This window comes from Amphiura filiformis, unplaced genomic scaffold, assembly GCF_039555335.1.
Source record: "Amphiura filiformis unplaced genomic scaffold, Afil_fr2py scaffold_151, whole genome shotgun sequence".
Classification (NCBI taxonomy): Eukaryota; Metazoa; Echinodermata; class Ophiuroidea; order Amphilepidida; family Amphiuridae; genus Amphiura; species Amphiura filiformis.
The window spans coordinates 112063-128933 of NW_027305615.1; the positions used below are offsets into that span (position 1 = coordinate 112063).

Sequence of the window (16871 nt, forward strand, 5' to 3'; positions counted from 1 at the left end):
ATACCTCTCAGAAATTGGTGACTGGTTGTTGTCGTCACACTGGAGGAGCTGGAATCTGTTTGAAAGTTCAATCTGGAAACGGTTCTTAGTAGGAGCATGAAGCAGCTTCTTCCAGTTGTTTCTTTAGGCATCTTACAAGGTTTACCTTTGGTGGTTCGGAGACTGGTGTGCAGTCGTATGCTGATTATTCGATGGTCTGAGTCCAGCTCTACAGAGTTATAAGCTTTGCAATTGCGCAGGGAATTAACCCACTTGCTGCTGACAAGGATGTGGTCCAGTTGGTGTTTTGAGCCCGTTGGGTGCATCCATGTCCAGAGACGACTTTTGGGTTGGGGAACATTATACATCCCTGGAAGACAAGGTCTTCGATCTACTGATGCCACTCGCCTGCATGTGCCCAAACTCCACTACTGTTCATTTAAGTCAGCCGCTGATAAGGCTTTTGCTTTCACAGCTCCCAAGTTGTGGAACTAGTTACCTGTTTCAGTCCGCTCCTCCAACTCTTTGCCAGTGTTCAAAAAAGGGCTGAAAACATTTCTGTTTTCAGAAACATAATTGCTTGTTATTGGTTCTTGTGAAATTTTTTCTTATATTCTATCATGTTTTTGTTGTATATTTATCTTGCTATGTTGTTTTGAGCGCTGTGATCATTTGAAATGGCGCTATAAAAAAAAGCCTATTGTATGTATGTATGTATGTTTATTTATGATTGTCAAATACGAAAACGCTTGCTTTAAAATTGCTTTAGACATAGGCGTAAATCCGGGGAGATGGGGATAAATGTGACCGTACAGCACGAATGAGCCGTAAATTCCCTAAATTGTATTCTGAGTTACAGTGTAAAATGTGCATGAAGATCGTATTCATCGGTACATCTAGCTAAAGTGTCATCATTCTTTTGTCTACTTGTAACACGGGCTATAGAATGCAGTTTAAAATACCCTTCAAGGCCGCATCATTTCACATTTTAGGTGAGATAGCTGGGTCCCCGTAACGGCTAAGGCTGCCATTGAGGAGTAGGAATGCGTGACATTGGATTCGTCTATAGTCATTAATAAGTCGTTTCCAGTTCCTTCACATACTCAAACTGAACAGTGGTATTGGTAACAAATATAAGAGACTCAGGCAGGAGACATCGAAATCATAGAGCCAAGGTAAATAATTCTTTTACCCCATAGCATTAAGACACTGGTATTTTGATATTGTTAAATAGCTGGATGATGTACGCAGCTGGTTGGGGTGGTTACGGGTCGTTAAAACCACTGGGCTACAAAGAACGACTAACCGGGCTACAAAGAACCACTAACCGCGATATATTGATATCCAACTAGTTTGCCTCGCATGGCTACAAAGAACCACTAACCACGCAATATGAATATCCAACTAAATAAAAGCATCAATATCTAGCAAAAACGTTTCAAAACGTAAAAAAGGGGTCAAAGTTTAAAAAAGCCACACAGGAAAGATTTTTTTAACTTTGGCCACTTTTTACGTTTTGAAACGTTTTTGGTATTGCATCTATTTAGTAATGTGAATGATGCTTGGATTAAATTTCAGGACATGCATTTACCAATAATTTTAGACAAAGTTGCTAAATGTCAATTTGTTCACAAAATAAGTTTTGGCAGATCATACTGTTCCTTTTCAAATTTTTCTCTCACTTTGTGGTCAGGTAATTTGAAAAATAGTTTTAGAAATTAACAGGTTTAATATAACTGATTTTACTTATTGCATTTTCCTCTGCAAAATGGGAAAATTTGGGATCACCTGGACTAAAACTGATTTTGTGAATTAAGTATTGCATTTTGCTAGAAATTGTGACTATTCTGATATTTTCATGAGCATGTTTGTGGATATTTAATTATGCATGTTAATTAGCATATTTATGTCAGATGAATTTTATGGACGTACCGTGTTAATATGGCATAGTGATAGTGTTACTTATTTGATGATATTCATATTTTATGCATTGATTTTTTACCACAGTTTTATGGTAACAATTCTGAAAAAATGTGTTAAAACATGGAAAAGGTTGAAGGAAGTAATGTGTTTTGTAAAATTTGGTTAATTATAAAATGACAAAGAAATGTAAGTTTTTTGTATGTTTGTATACAACAATTGTAGCACTAGGCCTTGCATTAAGGTGGCACACAGGATCACTCAAAGTGGGAGATAGACATTGTCTTGTATTGTATCTTAAAAAATAATGATGATAAGTATATAAAAGTATACATTTTCAGAAATCAAATAATGGAAGGAATCCAACTAGCATAACGGATTCCTACAAAAATGAGCATTTTTTTTGAGAAAAGCGTCAAATTTGATTTTCCGTGTATTTTTTCCGGTCCAACATAACAATTTACCCTAAATATCCAAATTGACGAAAATTGCATATTTGTGTTCTAAAGACACTAAACTAGATTACATATTCTCAAATTATTGAATGTTTTCTTCGTTTTAAAAATATATCTCAAAATATCCAAAATTTAGGTCATATTATTGAAAAAAAGTCAAATTTTGATCTTTTGGACCAATAATTTTAAATACTTATCATCATTACTTTTAAAGATACCAATAAAAAACAATGTTGAAAATTTCCCAATTTGAGTGATCCTGCGTGCCCCCTTAATGACATGATGATCATAGTTTACGAAAAATGGTGTAGGAATGAAAATCTAGCATGTTTTGGTTGAAATTACATGAAACATGTCACATGTTCAGAAAATGTGATTGAAAATCCTAAATACTTCTTGGCTAAACACATTGTCCTTAACATGTCATGTGTTGATTGTATTCAGTTTGAACAGTCAAAATTATGATTAGAAACTAAACACTCTGATCTCCAGGTCAACTAAAGACTATAGTGTTTAGTTTCTAAACATGGTGTTGCAGGTAATTAAACATGTCAAGTTGTTTAGCTCCTAAATTGTGTGACATATTTAGTTTCTACAGCAGTCAACAGCATGTTTAGAAACAAACACTATCGTGTTTAGTTGACCTGGACACTATAGTGTTTAGTTTCTAAACATGGTGTTGACTGTTATAGAATCTACACACTGTGACATGTTTAGAAAATAAATACTGAGACACGTTTCATAAGTGTTACAGAAAGGTGTTTAGAATCTAAACGCTTGGATTTTACAGTGCATCGCCCTCATATCCCAGCAGATGGGCTACAAAATGAGAAAGAGAACCGGCCAGGGGCATTAGCAAGCGAGGGGACAGGGTGGACGAAGTCCATGGACCCTGAGGGTTCAGGAGCCCCGAGTACAAAAGCGAAAATTAAATAAGGGCTAATAATGGAGAGCAGGGCCGGATTTACTATTGGGCCAGGGTCCAGGGCCCCCAAAATTGCCTGTGCATCTTTCTTTTAACCCCAACAACAGCATGTTTTTTGGCCAAAATAGGGTAAAATTGTAAAATTGTCCGCGCTTCATGTTGATCTGGGGCTAAAAAAGTCTGAAATTGAGTTTTTTTTTCGAAATGTCCTATTAACATCGGAACAAAATGTTAGTCCCCCTTTATGTTATACGTAAACTGACTTGAGTGCACATACCTACCTCGGCACGTGAGTTCGGGGCCTCCAAATTTGGCCTGACCCAGGCCCCCCATAAGGTAAATCGCGCCCTGGTTAAAAGGGCCCGTACTGCTTCTTGTCCATGGGCCCCTGATGCTCTTACTACGCCCCTGGAACCGGCCCTCCGATTCCGACTATATGTAGGGTGCTGACTATTTCCTTTTCCTAACAGCAAGCAAGTTGACTAAGGTCTCACAAGGCAGACTAATCTGTACAGGTGTCGCTCTGAAGCCCCTTTCTATTTTTGTCGGTGCTGCAGAAAAGAACTGTTTTCCTCTGCCGGCTAGTCACCATCACTGAGAGGTGACAGTGCCAGAACATGCATCCTATCGTCATGATCGTGGGAGAGAGTTCTCAGGGATTTTCTGGGTACCCATGCTAGATCCGGAACAGAGCAACAAAACGTGTGAATAGAACTCAATGTTGAATACATTGTACTCAAGTTGAGTTCTATTTTACTCATTTTATTGAGTAATTTTGACATTTTATTGAGTAATTTTGACATTTTTTTTTATTTAGAGGGTACCATTATTAGGCACAATATTTTGTTTCTTCACATTTACTTTATTATAAAATGATGAATGAGACGACACAAACGTCAAAAAGCTGTGGTCAAAAAGTATGTCAAATATCCTCCAGTGAACGTCGTTACAAAAAGCAATCAAGCACATAGCAATAATTTGTATTGTAGCCAGAGACAATAATTCATCGTTAAAGAATATTGAAAGCATACGAGTGGATATTCATAGTGGTAGAAAAATGATTAAAGAATTTAACTTCAACACTACACTATTTTGCGCTCACCTGGAACGTTTTTACTAGTTCGACTAGGGTCTTCAGCAGATGGTGATCCTATGACGTAATTCTGTCAATCATATGACGTCATCAGTGAAGGATATTCCGATCGTAGACAAGATATTATCACAGCATCACCATCTGCTGAAGACGCTAGTCGAACTAGTGAAAACGTTCCAGGTGAGCGAAAATAAGTGTAGTGTTGAAGTTAAACTCTTTAATCAATATTGAAAGCGTCAGAGGCATGTTGTCAGAGGTATACTGACATCCACTCCTACGGGAGAACAGAGGGGGTGGGCAGCCAGCTAATTCCCTTGCCGGGTGGTAGCACCATATAACCCCCAGATCATGTCTGGGTGATCATCAGTGATATCATCAACGTAGCACTCGTCAACCCGCAACAGTGGCCAGCTAGCGTGACGAGTTAAGGCCACAACCCCCAACTAATATAGCAGCACAAAGTACGAAACGGCCCTCAGTCCCCAGCAGCTCTCGCGTCCCTGACCACGGGAGCGGTTATGGTGAGGCGAGAGTAGAGGGTGCAAAGAATCACTGGGAAAGGACAGGCTCCCTAAAGGAATTAACTTGCACATTTGCACATATATATAATGTGGTGAACCAAAACTTCATGAGTTGGAAAAGGAACTTGATCTTATCACATGGGATATCCTCGGCCTATGCGAAGTTAGACGCCGAGGGTAAAATCTTCTGAAACTCAAGAGTGGACACATGCTTTACACAAGGGGTAAAGAAAATAGCAGCACTGGAGGAGTAGGTTTTCTAATACGTAAAGACTTGGCATCAAATATTGTAAGATACAAAAACCAGTCAGACAGGGTAGCACAAGTCATCATCAAAATCTCCAAAAGACAAACCTTGAAAATCATTCAAGTGTATCTGCCAACATCCAGCTACCCAGATGAAGATGTAGATGAAGTCTACGAAGAAATTAACGAACTGCTCAACCAAGACAAAGCAAATCACACAATCATTATGGGAGACTTTAATGCTAAAGTAGGAAAGAAAACAAACTCAAATGAAACCATGCTTGGAAAATATGGTGTGGGAGAGCGAAATGAAAGGGGAGGCCGGCTTCTAGAATTCATCGAAAGTAAGAATTTAAAAATCATGAACACCTTCTTCAAGAAAAACGAATCTCGTAAGTGGACATGGCAAAGCCCAAATGGATTGTATCGAAATGAAATTGATTTCATCTTGACAAGTGAACCAAATAATGTGAAAGATGTCTCAGTTCTAAACCGCTTCAACACTGGAAGTAATCACAGACTAGTAAGAGCAAGGATCTCCATCAACTTGAAATTGGAAATTTGTGCAAAAAAGAAGGATGCAAGTCAATCTGGATAAGCTACATCAGAACAAAGAAGAATTCCAGATGAAGCTGCAAAACAAGTTTGATCCCCTGAAGGATGAAGTAGAAGATTTAGATGTAAATGATGTCTGTGAGCTTGCAATATAATGTCCTTGGCTTTCTTGGTGTTGATCGGGCACTTTATTTTGAGGCTAGGTGGAGTGAGGCTTAGATCGCGGCATCTGAGAGTGTAAACAAGATGGTTGCGATGTCGGGCGATTTTTCGTTCACAGTTTTCTAAGTCACGGAGATGTTTCACGGTGGTTTTTCCATAAATATCCCGAAGACGATTTCTCCATCAACAGGTCGGATTTGTGACATTACCGTATGTGGAAGGGGTGTCTGAGCGTGTCGCTAGAGTCATGAAGTCTTATAACATCCATGCCGCCATGAAACCCCACACCTCTGTACGCAACCTTCTCGTCCATCCGAAAGATAAACGCGAGCCGCAAAATTCTACGGATGTCATTTATTCTATCCCATGCAAAAACTGTGATCTCACATACATAGGTGAAACCGGTAGAAAATTCGGGAAGCGCTTAGATGAACATCGAAGTGAGGCAGATAAAGTTGAGCATATCCGCACTTGAGCCAACAGGAAAGCGTCGCAATCTACCATCCATAAATCTGCGATAACTGACCATGTTGTGGACAATAATCATATCATCAATTGGGAGGAGGCAAGGATTGTCGGAAAAGAGAGTGATAAATACACAAGATGGATAAAGGAGGCCATCACCATCAGAAAGCAAGGAGCAACAATGAACCGAGACGAGGGCCAGTACAACCTAAGTCACATCTATGACGACCTGTTGATGGAGAACTCGTCTGGCAACTCTGTTGCCAAGCAGCGATCAACAACAGCTGTACAGCGACCATCACATCAACAGTAGCATTGAGAAAGATAGCTGGTAGCTATCGAAACGTCTGCACGTAAGTGTGTTTAACTTGGACTAGTATATGAAAAATATACAGTTTTATGGAACAGTCCTGATGAATTTGTTCAAGAGATGTCTGTGAGAGACTTAGATTGTGCTTTGGAGACAGTAGGGAAAAAAGACTCACAGAAGATAGACAAGATTTCAAAGGAAACTTTTGAAATGATGAAAAAGAGACGTGAAATGAAAAGCACAATTGGAAATCCAACATATTGAGTACACAGAATTATGCAAAACCATAAGGAAGCGAATGACAAATGAAATCCGAGCACAAAACACAAAGATGATCTAGAAAACTCTTGAAGATAACAAAAGCTACAAGAAAATAAAGCAAGGACTTGCCACTGTAAAATCTCAAATTATAGCCCTGAAGGGGGAAGACGGAAACATAATCTCAGACAGAGAACTAGTCATCAAGCGGGTAGAGGAGTTCTACCAAGATCTCTACTCCAGCAAAGTCCAAATAACTCCACCAATTATAGACATTGAAAGTGCAGAAGAAAATAAACCACCACTTGAAGAGGATGAAGTTGAAAAATCTCTCAATGACATGAAAAGAGGTCAAGCACCAGGAGAAGATGGAGGCAGCGCAGTAAAGGCAGAGCTTGCAAAGCTATTCACATTATGTATCCAGACTAACCAGACACAGGACAGTTGGAATAATGCCCTTATAATTCTCATCCACAAGAAGGGGGACATCAAAAACTTGAAGAATTACAGACCAATCAGCTTACTATCAAACACCTACAAACTTTCACCAAAGTTCTCACAAATCGGATCACCAACATCCTTGACTTCAACCAACCTTGGGAACAGGCAGGGTTTCGAAGCGGCTATTCTACCATGGATCACCTTTATGTCAGCAACCAAATTGTTGAAAAGATGGGTGAATATAGACAGCCACTGTGCCTTGAATTCATTGACTACGAAAAAGCTTTTGATAGCATTGAGATCTAGGCAGTCATCACAGCCCTCAAACAGCAAGGCGTCCATCCTGGATACATCCAGATAATAAATACTATCTACAGCAAGTACGATTATGAAGATTACCATTCATCCAGGTATAAAATAACTATGAAATTATTATAATCTGATCTACTGGACTTACGTTTTTGTGAGTGGCAATATTTCACATCATATCTCGGATGCATCATCAGGCCAACTGATGTTAAAGCGGCAAAAGTTCGTTGACCTGTGAAGCGGATGTTACGTCACAGGTCGAAGAGCCAAACCTCTGAGGGATTTTCTATATCGCTGAACAGTGAACTATCTACAGCAAGGGCACTTCAACAATCCGCCTCCACAAGGACATTGATAAGATATCTATCCAACGAGGGTGCGACAAGGTGACTTCAAGAAATACTTCTACGCTATTCAAATTTGGTACACTCACCGGAGCGCTTTCACCGGGTCAACCGGCGTCTTCAGCGGATGTTATTGCTCTGAAGATTGTTGTTGCTAGTGATATAGTACTAGGACACCTCCGATGACGTCACAGATGTTAATGACGTCAAACTTGAAGATGTTGTGCCGCCCCTTAGTTCCGGGGGGTCAGGAGGTTGTCTCAGGCAGGGTCGATGTCTAACCCTTTATCACGGTTCAGTCTGGGTCTTTTAGTTCTATTATGGATTGCTTCCAACTCTCTAACACTTTTATGTTCTCCCAGTCAATCTGGTGTCCCTTGCTCCTGCCGATGTGTTCCTTGATCGCTGACTTGGAACTGGTCGCTTTGGCCCCTGGTATAGGGAGTCACAGTCTTTGCAACGGATGCTGTACACGACAACAGATTGCTTTTCTTGTTCAGTTTTGTCCTTTGGGGAGAAAAGAGGTCTGCGCAGAGTATTCTGAGGTTTGAAAGCAGCAGTGCTAACGCCTGCAGTTGAAAGCCCTGCGCGGCCGTTCCGAAAGTCCTTCCACGAAAGGCAATGTGACAAAAATGCCCTTCTTATTGCTATCTTCGTCGCTGTCCTTGTTTTGTTCTTTCTGTTTTGGACGAGCCTTGAACAATGAGTAAAAAGGTCACAGCTCAACAGTTGAGTAAAACATTACTCACCATTTAGCTTATATAGGTCACAACTCAACAAATGAACATAAAATTACTCATCTTGAGTAATTTGTTACTCCTTTGTTGGTATTTTTTGCTGGTAATTTTGGCCCCTAAACGCAAAATACGTAATATTAAGACTGAAGCTTAATAGCTGGATAATTTGATCAACACTAAGGTTTTCAGCACTGTCCACTTTCCAGCTTGTATCTCTTTTAAGCAATTGTTCGATCACATTCAGGGTAGCGCAGTGACATCAAAGGATATCAGGGACTCATCCGCATATACAACCAGATCCCTAACCTGATCAACAAAAGTCTGAGTGTTCTTTATATGATGCACTGATTGGCCGATAAGAGGTGTCATTATGTCAGCGACAAATCGTGCCAATTCATATGTCACCGATCCTATCTACTGCAGTTTTTCGCTATATAAACTCACCTTACATGAACAATTTATATTTTATATTAATTCGCAATGTATAGTTTACTATATAGTAGATAGTGGCAAGCACATTATAAAGGACTAATTACTCACTACCATGACTACAAATACAATCTTCACTTTTAAACTGTATTTTTCTTAATGTGTTGATTGTTAGTCCGAAACTCCTGCGAAGCTATGGACATGGCATCTTACCTACTCCATTCTATAATAATCTGCTTTGTGTGTTTTCTCAGTCTTCAATCAGTTTGTTGAATGTAATTTTATGAATCAAATAAAAAAGATAGAAAGTGGCTTCATTTAATTAAGTGTCATCTTATTTATAATTAATAATTTATAATTAAGACAATAATTTGTTTATTTTCTATAAGTGCATGTCAAAAGGGGTACATTGTTCAAAACTATAGGCCTAGTCATGTAAAAATTATGCCCATATTATAGCTAGGTCCTAAAAACTTTTATCGATAAAACGATACAGGATAGCATAGATCAATACTTGAACAATACATGTATATTCTAATTTCAAAACAATAACATCAACTGACCGCAGATAATTGGAAGGAAGATTACCGATATGTTTGCAGAATGATTTTTTAAAATTTAACGTCAATTACGCGCACATCCATACATTTTATGTCCCAAATATAATTTCAGACCATCTCTTGCCATCAAAATAGTATCAAAGAAAAGAATATATCAAAAGCATTACTTATACTTCACATGGAATCATTACTGTCCCGGTCCATCCCTTTTTAAAGGGATTTTTATTTCAATAATATCAGTTAAGATGGTTGAAGTTCAACTTGGGCCAATACAGCGAAACTTACCAAGTTGGCGTGCTAAGTATAATAGATGTCTGGTTTACACATCTCGATTTTACATTAGCATTACTTCAAACCCGATTTTCTCGAAAAGTTTATTCGCGGTGACCCACCTCACGCCTCTATGGAATTTAGGCGATAAAGTATGGTTTTCTCGATGGATTGTAAAAATATCATAGTAACATACCATGTTTATATTTTGTAAATAAAAATTGCAACTGCTTTCCAACAAACGTTTTGATGGGCACAAGTACGAAGTGTTTGACATTGTTCTACAGCCTGTCGAAGAGGAGAAAGATCTGGCGATATTTGCACTCAATCATTGAGACAAATAACAAAAATGACACACAAAAGGAATGGTATGGGTTTTGTGAAGGATACTTCAGTTCAGTTTTATTTGATCACAACATACATTGACACAAATAAAGATGGAATATATATAATAAAGAGTATTTTTTGGAATTAATTACTATCAATATACAAAATTCCATACACAATGATTGTTATACAAATGAGATGATAATGTTACAATACAAAGAACTGTAATATTATATTTATTTATTTATTTATTTATTTATTATTTATTGCATCATATTTACCCAGGGTGGCCCGATCAGCTAAAATGCTGTTCTTACACGGGGCCCTGCATAACATTAAAACATACAGATACATGAGTATTATAATAAAGCATAAACATATAAATCACAATTTAAATAGAGTATACCAATTTACAAGTACTTAAACTAATACAATGTTAAGAACAAATCATTATAAAGTACTACTGATTTTGGTAACTCTACACGGCACAAAATTATAAGTAAATATATTGCACAAATCCGAATCAAAAGGAAACTCATATTGAACTCATATTCTCCTATCGCCCTCAAATATCCACCACTGCACTACTCCACACACAACATTATCGTCCTCACATCCCCACTACCGCACAAACATACGGTCGAATCCAACCAAAAGTGTCCACGGGCCAAAAATAAAAGTCCGAAATAAAAATGTCTCCACAATTTTTTCCTTTTGCCCATTGATTAATGACATATTGGCCTAATAGGAACCAAAAGTGCCATTACTAATCTTGAAAAATAAATCCAGGACGTGTGATAGTAAATGTGATATCAAAACCCAATGTTACCTACGAATACCACTAGGATGCTTTCACTATCGCAATACTAATCAACCTAAAACAAATGGAATATTTCCATTAACGCTTTTTTCGTGTAATGTAGACCACAGGGTGTCAGGAAAATGCTAGCTCAACCAGAAAATATTTGTTTTTATTATTATAACACGATCAATATGATCTTAGTCAATTTATGCTAGTTTATTTTTGAAAATGAAGTTTAGGTCAGTTTCTGTTTTATTTATCAAACGAGTATGAATCAATTTACACATTGTATAAGAACGAGTAGGATATATGTTTTCAAGAATAATAGGAATTATACGCATACACCTAACGCTTTATACAATGAAAAGGTGAAGAAACCCGGGTATTCGTAGGTAACATGAGCGATTTAACAATATCTATATTGAGTTTAGAGGTTTAAATTTTGCTATAATGGTAATGCATTAATAAAATGGTAGTTTTTAGATCTCTTTCAGATGGTACGTCCAAATGAATAAATGCTATTACCTTAGATCAAAAATTTTTTGATGCTTTTAGCAAGATTTTGACCACTTCATTTTGATATACAAGTAGTTAATCAGCAATTTTACATAATAAATAATTGTTGAATGAATCCGTATATGGGTAATAATAGTGTCCTGGGGTACCGCTTTAAGTTTTTGACAATTAATTTCCATTGGTAGGGACACTTCATTACACATGTCATGTATTATGCTGTATTCGTAAGTAACATTTCAGTATTTGTAGGTAAGAATTAGACTTTCGGTGGATATCGCAATCAAAACTTCATTTTATAAAGCACTTTGAATGTATTATTTTCTTTATGTGCGTTTATTGATACTTTAGACCCTATCATGTATTAATAATGTCGGTTCACAACGGTTGAAAGAGGATTGAAGTAAGAAACAAAGGCACTAAAGTGACTTTAATTTGCTAATTGCACACAAATCGCTTAAAACCGTTATTGCAGACTTGTGAAGTCCATCTTGGAGTCAGTTACGTCTTGTGGCCTTTCGTTTGAGGGCAACTACAATTAGCTTTATACCAGGGTCCATCACTGTGTTGTCTAGATCATGAGACAATGAGAACGGTCGTTTTTTCCATGGTATTCGTAGGTAACCTTAGCGAAAACGTCAAAAGTTACCTCGGAATAAATCAATTTGGACACAAATTACTCAGAAACCAGAAGGTCGGTAAACATTTAAAATGAAGCACACATGACAGTTGACAAATCCAAGTATTTATCCTCTTCTAATCTTCTTTGAATCTGATTTTTCTTTCAAATGAGCCGACCGTCGTCTATTTCAGTACATATTTTTCAACAATTAAGCCGTATTCAGTTTTGCATGATGGGCATGTATGTAAATTCGCAACTTTCATTGGCATATGATTTGATAGCAAACATACAGGCCTTCGTTATGTACCAATATGGGCATTGGCATGAATGTCGGTGTTTCACAATACTGTCATGATGTCAAATTGTATTCGTAGGTAACATTCGGTTACCGAAATTTACCTACGAATACTTGCTTTTATTGTTGACATCTCAGAAATATTTAAACGCAGGCTATTGAAACTTGGTAGAAATAAAGAGTGTATTACCCTGCACCTATTGCTTAACTATTGTTTACTATTCTCTCACTTTGTGGAAATGACACAGCTTTTAATATGTATTCGGAGGTAATGCATATTTTTTACCAAACCTACCTTTGTGCCATTTAGAATTTCTGGCAGCTTAACTCAATAATAAAGATGTCCTAATGCAATGCATTTCAGTATTGGACTTATCAAAGCTTGTATCAATTGCGCATTTATTAGTGATTTCCATTTTTAAAGATATATCTAGTGCTATGAAAAATTGTATTCGTAGGTAATGTAAAAAATACCACTCAAAAAATTATCACAAAAATTCATAATTATGTACAAATATGTGAAAAATTGAACAAGCAATCTTTGAATACACACCTTTCAGGAAATCAATTTAGATTCAATCCAATGATTTCTTTTCATAACTGATTTAGATGCTTTTAAAAATACTGTAAGAAATATTTTGAAAAAATGGGTAAAAATAGCATGTTTTGGGGTCTCTGTGTCTAAGTTTTTCACAGAAGGGGGTCTTATTATATATGGCGCGAAGCGTATGATCAAGCCGAATAAACACAATACAAAAACGAATGCCAATTGATTAATACTTTTAAGTTATGGCCCTGAACATGCCGTGTACACTTTTCGTTGATTCGACCATACACATCCCACACTACTTCACCCTTCACGTAAAAACTCACACCCTATACATTCACCCCCCCACACACACACACATAATTATATACAAACATAAAATGAAGATCATGTTTATCATGATGCTTTGTGCGCATCAACCATAATGAAATGATTAATAATAACATAAAATAAGATACAGGTAACAACCAAATTCATCAACAGTAAAACCAAAATATACGATATATACTCTTAATGCAAAATAGACCAATATTGGTCCTAAAGCAAAAAATGTTATGTTCATCATAAATTGTACATGCGCTTGAAACATTGAATACTTGGTGACTTTCTGATGTCAAGATTAATTTTGTTCCATACCTGAACACCGCTATAGGAAAATGAAGACTTGAAATATTCAGTATCATTGCCATTGGAACATGGTGGTAGCGCCAGCAGATCAGCTGCGGCTTGTCTCGTACTAACACAATGTCTATCTGAAATATAGTTGAATTTTGAAGAGAGATATGATGGAGCCAAACCATTGAGAGATTTATACATCAATAAAGCCTTAAAATAGTTACAACGGTCTTGAAGTGACTTCCATCCTAACATTGGAAACATAATATCAGATGAAGTTAGATAATTAACACTTAATATAATTCTGGCACAACGTTTTTGTAATACACTGAGTTTATGGACATCCTCGTTGTATCTACCAAACTGCAGTAGTCAAACTGGGGCTGAATCAATGACTTATACAACATATTTAAAATATTGGCATCAAGAAATGTGCTAAGACGCCTTAGAAGAGCTATCTTACAGAAAACTTTCTGAGTAACACCATTTACTTGTTTGTGCCACAGCAACTCATCGTCAATTATCACACCCAAACATTTAGCCTTATTTACCCTGTCAAGTTTACAACCAGTTACCATAACTGAAAACGAATCATCATGAACATTGCGTAATCTTGAACTACTGCCCAATAGCATAACATTTGTTTTGTCAGTATTGAGAAAAAGCATGTTATTACGAAGCCACTTAGTAATTTCTTCCATATCATCGGTAAGCTTCTTGGATATTACATTAACATCACTTCCACTAACATATAGTGTGGTATCATCAGCGTACATTGAGATCTTTCCATGTTTAATTACCATTGGCATATCATTAATAAAAATAAGAAACAAAAGTGGCCCAAGGATACTGCCTTGTGAAACTCCCGTTTTCACGGGAAGTGCATCAGAAACAATGCCATTAAATAAAACTCTTTGCATTCTTCCAGTCAGATATGACCTAAACCATTTTAGAGTGTTACAAGATGCACCAATATCACACAATTTGTTAATCAAGATATCATGGTTTACAGTATCGAAAGCCCTACTTAAGTCGATAAAGGCCACGCCGGTCATTTTACCTGAATTAATATTTGAGAGCCAGTCATCCACCATGTCTATAAGAGCAGTATCAGTAGAATGCCCTGGCCGAAAACCTGACTGGTGCTCATTTAAAATGCCATACTGTGTTACATAAGAATATACATGATTATGCACTGCCCTTTCAATTATCTTACTTACCACAGGCAGAATTGAAATAGGCCTGTAATTATTTGTGTCGTCGAGAATACCACCTTTATGCAAGGGTGTAACCTTATAGCCTCTTTCCATGCAGTTGGAAAAATACCCTTTGACAAGGATAGGTTTAAAATGTATGTCAAGCTGTCTACAATAGCAGGACGAGCTAATTTGAGCACTCTACAACTTAAATCATCAAGACCAGTGGCCTTATTAGCACTCATTGCACGAATTTCCTTGTCAACAAACTCAGGAGTTATGAGAGGTAAATCAAGGAGAGGGCTAACTTTACTCAACTTCACTTTCACCCTTAACATTACCAGTACAATTATTATTACAACTGCCAATTAACTTTGTTGCAACATTTGCAAAATGTTTGTTAAAGCCATTTGAAATATCATCGTCAGATGTTAAAACGTTACCATCATGAACAATGGATGATGGATTTGATTTGAAGATTTCTTAGTTGGAAGGACCTTTTTAAGAGATTGCCATAGTTTACTGGAGTTTTTACTATTTAGTCTGATTAAGTTCTTATAATACTCACTCTTAGAAGATCTTATCATACATCATTACGTGCTCTTTTATGTGCCTCCCAGTCAAAAACATCATTTGTACGAACTGCCGAACGGTGAAGAGAATCTCTTTGTAACATTTTCTTCTTAATCTCTCCACTTAACCAAGGAGCTGGGGAGGTCTTTTAAACACGCTTACCTTTCTTTGGTAAATGACGGTTTATTACATCAAAGAACATGGTATCCCAATTTTTCAATGCAACATCAACATCATCATAATTAGCAATATTACACCATGGTATTTTATGGAGATCATTCACAAACGTTTGTTCATTAAAATATTTAAAACAGCGATAATCAACTGTCTTATGGCCACCGTTGATAGGCCTTGCATTTCGAATCGCATAGATCATAAAGTGATCACTTATGGCAGTTTGTATAACACCGCTTTCTCCGTACAATTCACATTTCGATGTAAAAAATAAATCAATAATTGTTTTACTAGTAGGCGTCACTCGAGTTGGAACAGTTTTATATATTATAATATTGTGGTATGTGAGATGTGGATGCCACAGAAACGCAGAGCTAGTAGAATTGTATCATCCATTTTATAGTTACATTCGACATAGTCTATATCATTAATATAATATTTATAAGTAAGGTTACATGCTTTATGATTATAAAAGTACTTAAAAAAAGAGGCTTAAATAATGTTTAATGCTGCAGCAAATATCTAGTCAAAGAAAACAAAAGGTACAGGTGTCCCAAAAGTCTCGATACCTTTTTAAACATTTGTATCTTTAAGAAGAAATGGCATACACACAATTTGAAAACATATTTGGAAAGAAGACACTTGGGCAATTATTTTGGTACCAAACTTGCCCCCCTTTGTGCCTCCTACTTAAAAATAATGTTAGATGAATGTATAGGCACATAACGCGTAGTACCATACAGCAGTCATTCCTTTTCTGAACATTCACAGATCTTCTTTGGCTTGCTGATACAGCACGTCTTACTTTATCAATGTTTCGTGTATCGCCTTGTCTTCCTACGTCTGTGACGCCACTAAAGAATTTGTTGACAATGTTTTAATGCAGCATTTTGATGGTGCTCGAGCATGTCCAGTGAGTTGATAATGTTCGTTGAACACATTGAACTTCTTTTGAGTAAGTTTGGCCGATTTCGTTTCGGCATAAAACCAAAGAATGTGAATTTGTTGTTGAATATTGTAAGTCATGTTGATACAACGCCATTTATCACTTATTCGTGCATACAAAATGTCAGCACTGTGCAAAAACAAACCGCTTGAATGCGCTTGAATGGAATGGGGGGTAGCAGAGCAAAACAATGGTTTCAACAGGACGGTGCGACTCCACACACAGCCAAAGTGACTCTCCAATGGCTTGACAATGATTTTATCGTTTCCATGAGAAGATCAT

General features: G+C 37.1%; 1 protein-coding gene across 1 annotated transcript; it reads left to right on the forward strand.

The window, feature by feature from the left end:
- Positions 1-5101: 5101 nt before the first annotated feature.
- Positions 5102-5737, forward strand: LOC140145150 (craniofacial development protein 2-like). Its single transcript, XM_072166927.1, has one exon. The coding sequence runs from the start codon at positions 5102-5104 to the stop codon at positions 5735-5737; it is 636 nt and encodes a 211-aa protein (XP_072023028.1).
- The last annotated feature ends 11134 nt before the right edge of the window (positions 5738-16871 follow it).

What these genes read in the sequence shown, in the direction of transcription:
- LOC140145150 (XM_072166927.1), top strand. Translation starts at nt 5,102, where the DNA reads ATGCTTTACACAAGGGGTAAAGAAAATAGCAGCACTGGAGGAGTAGGT.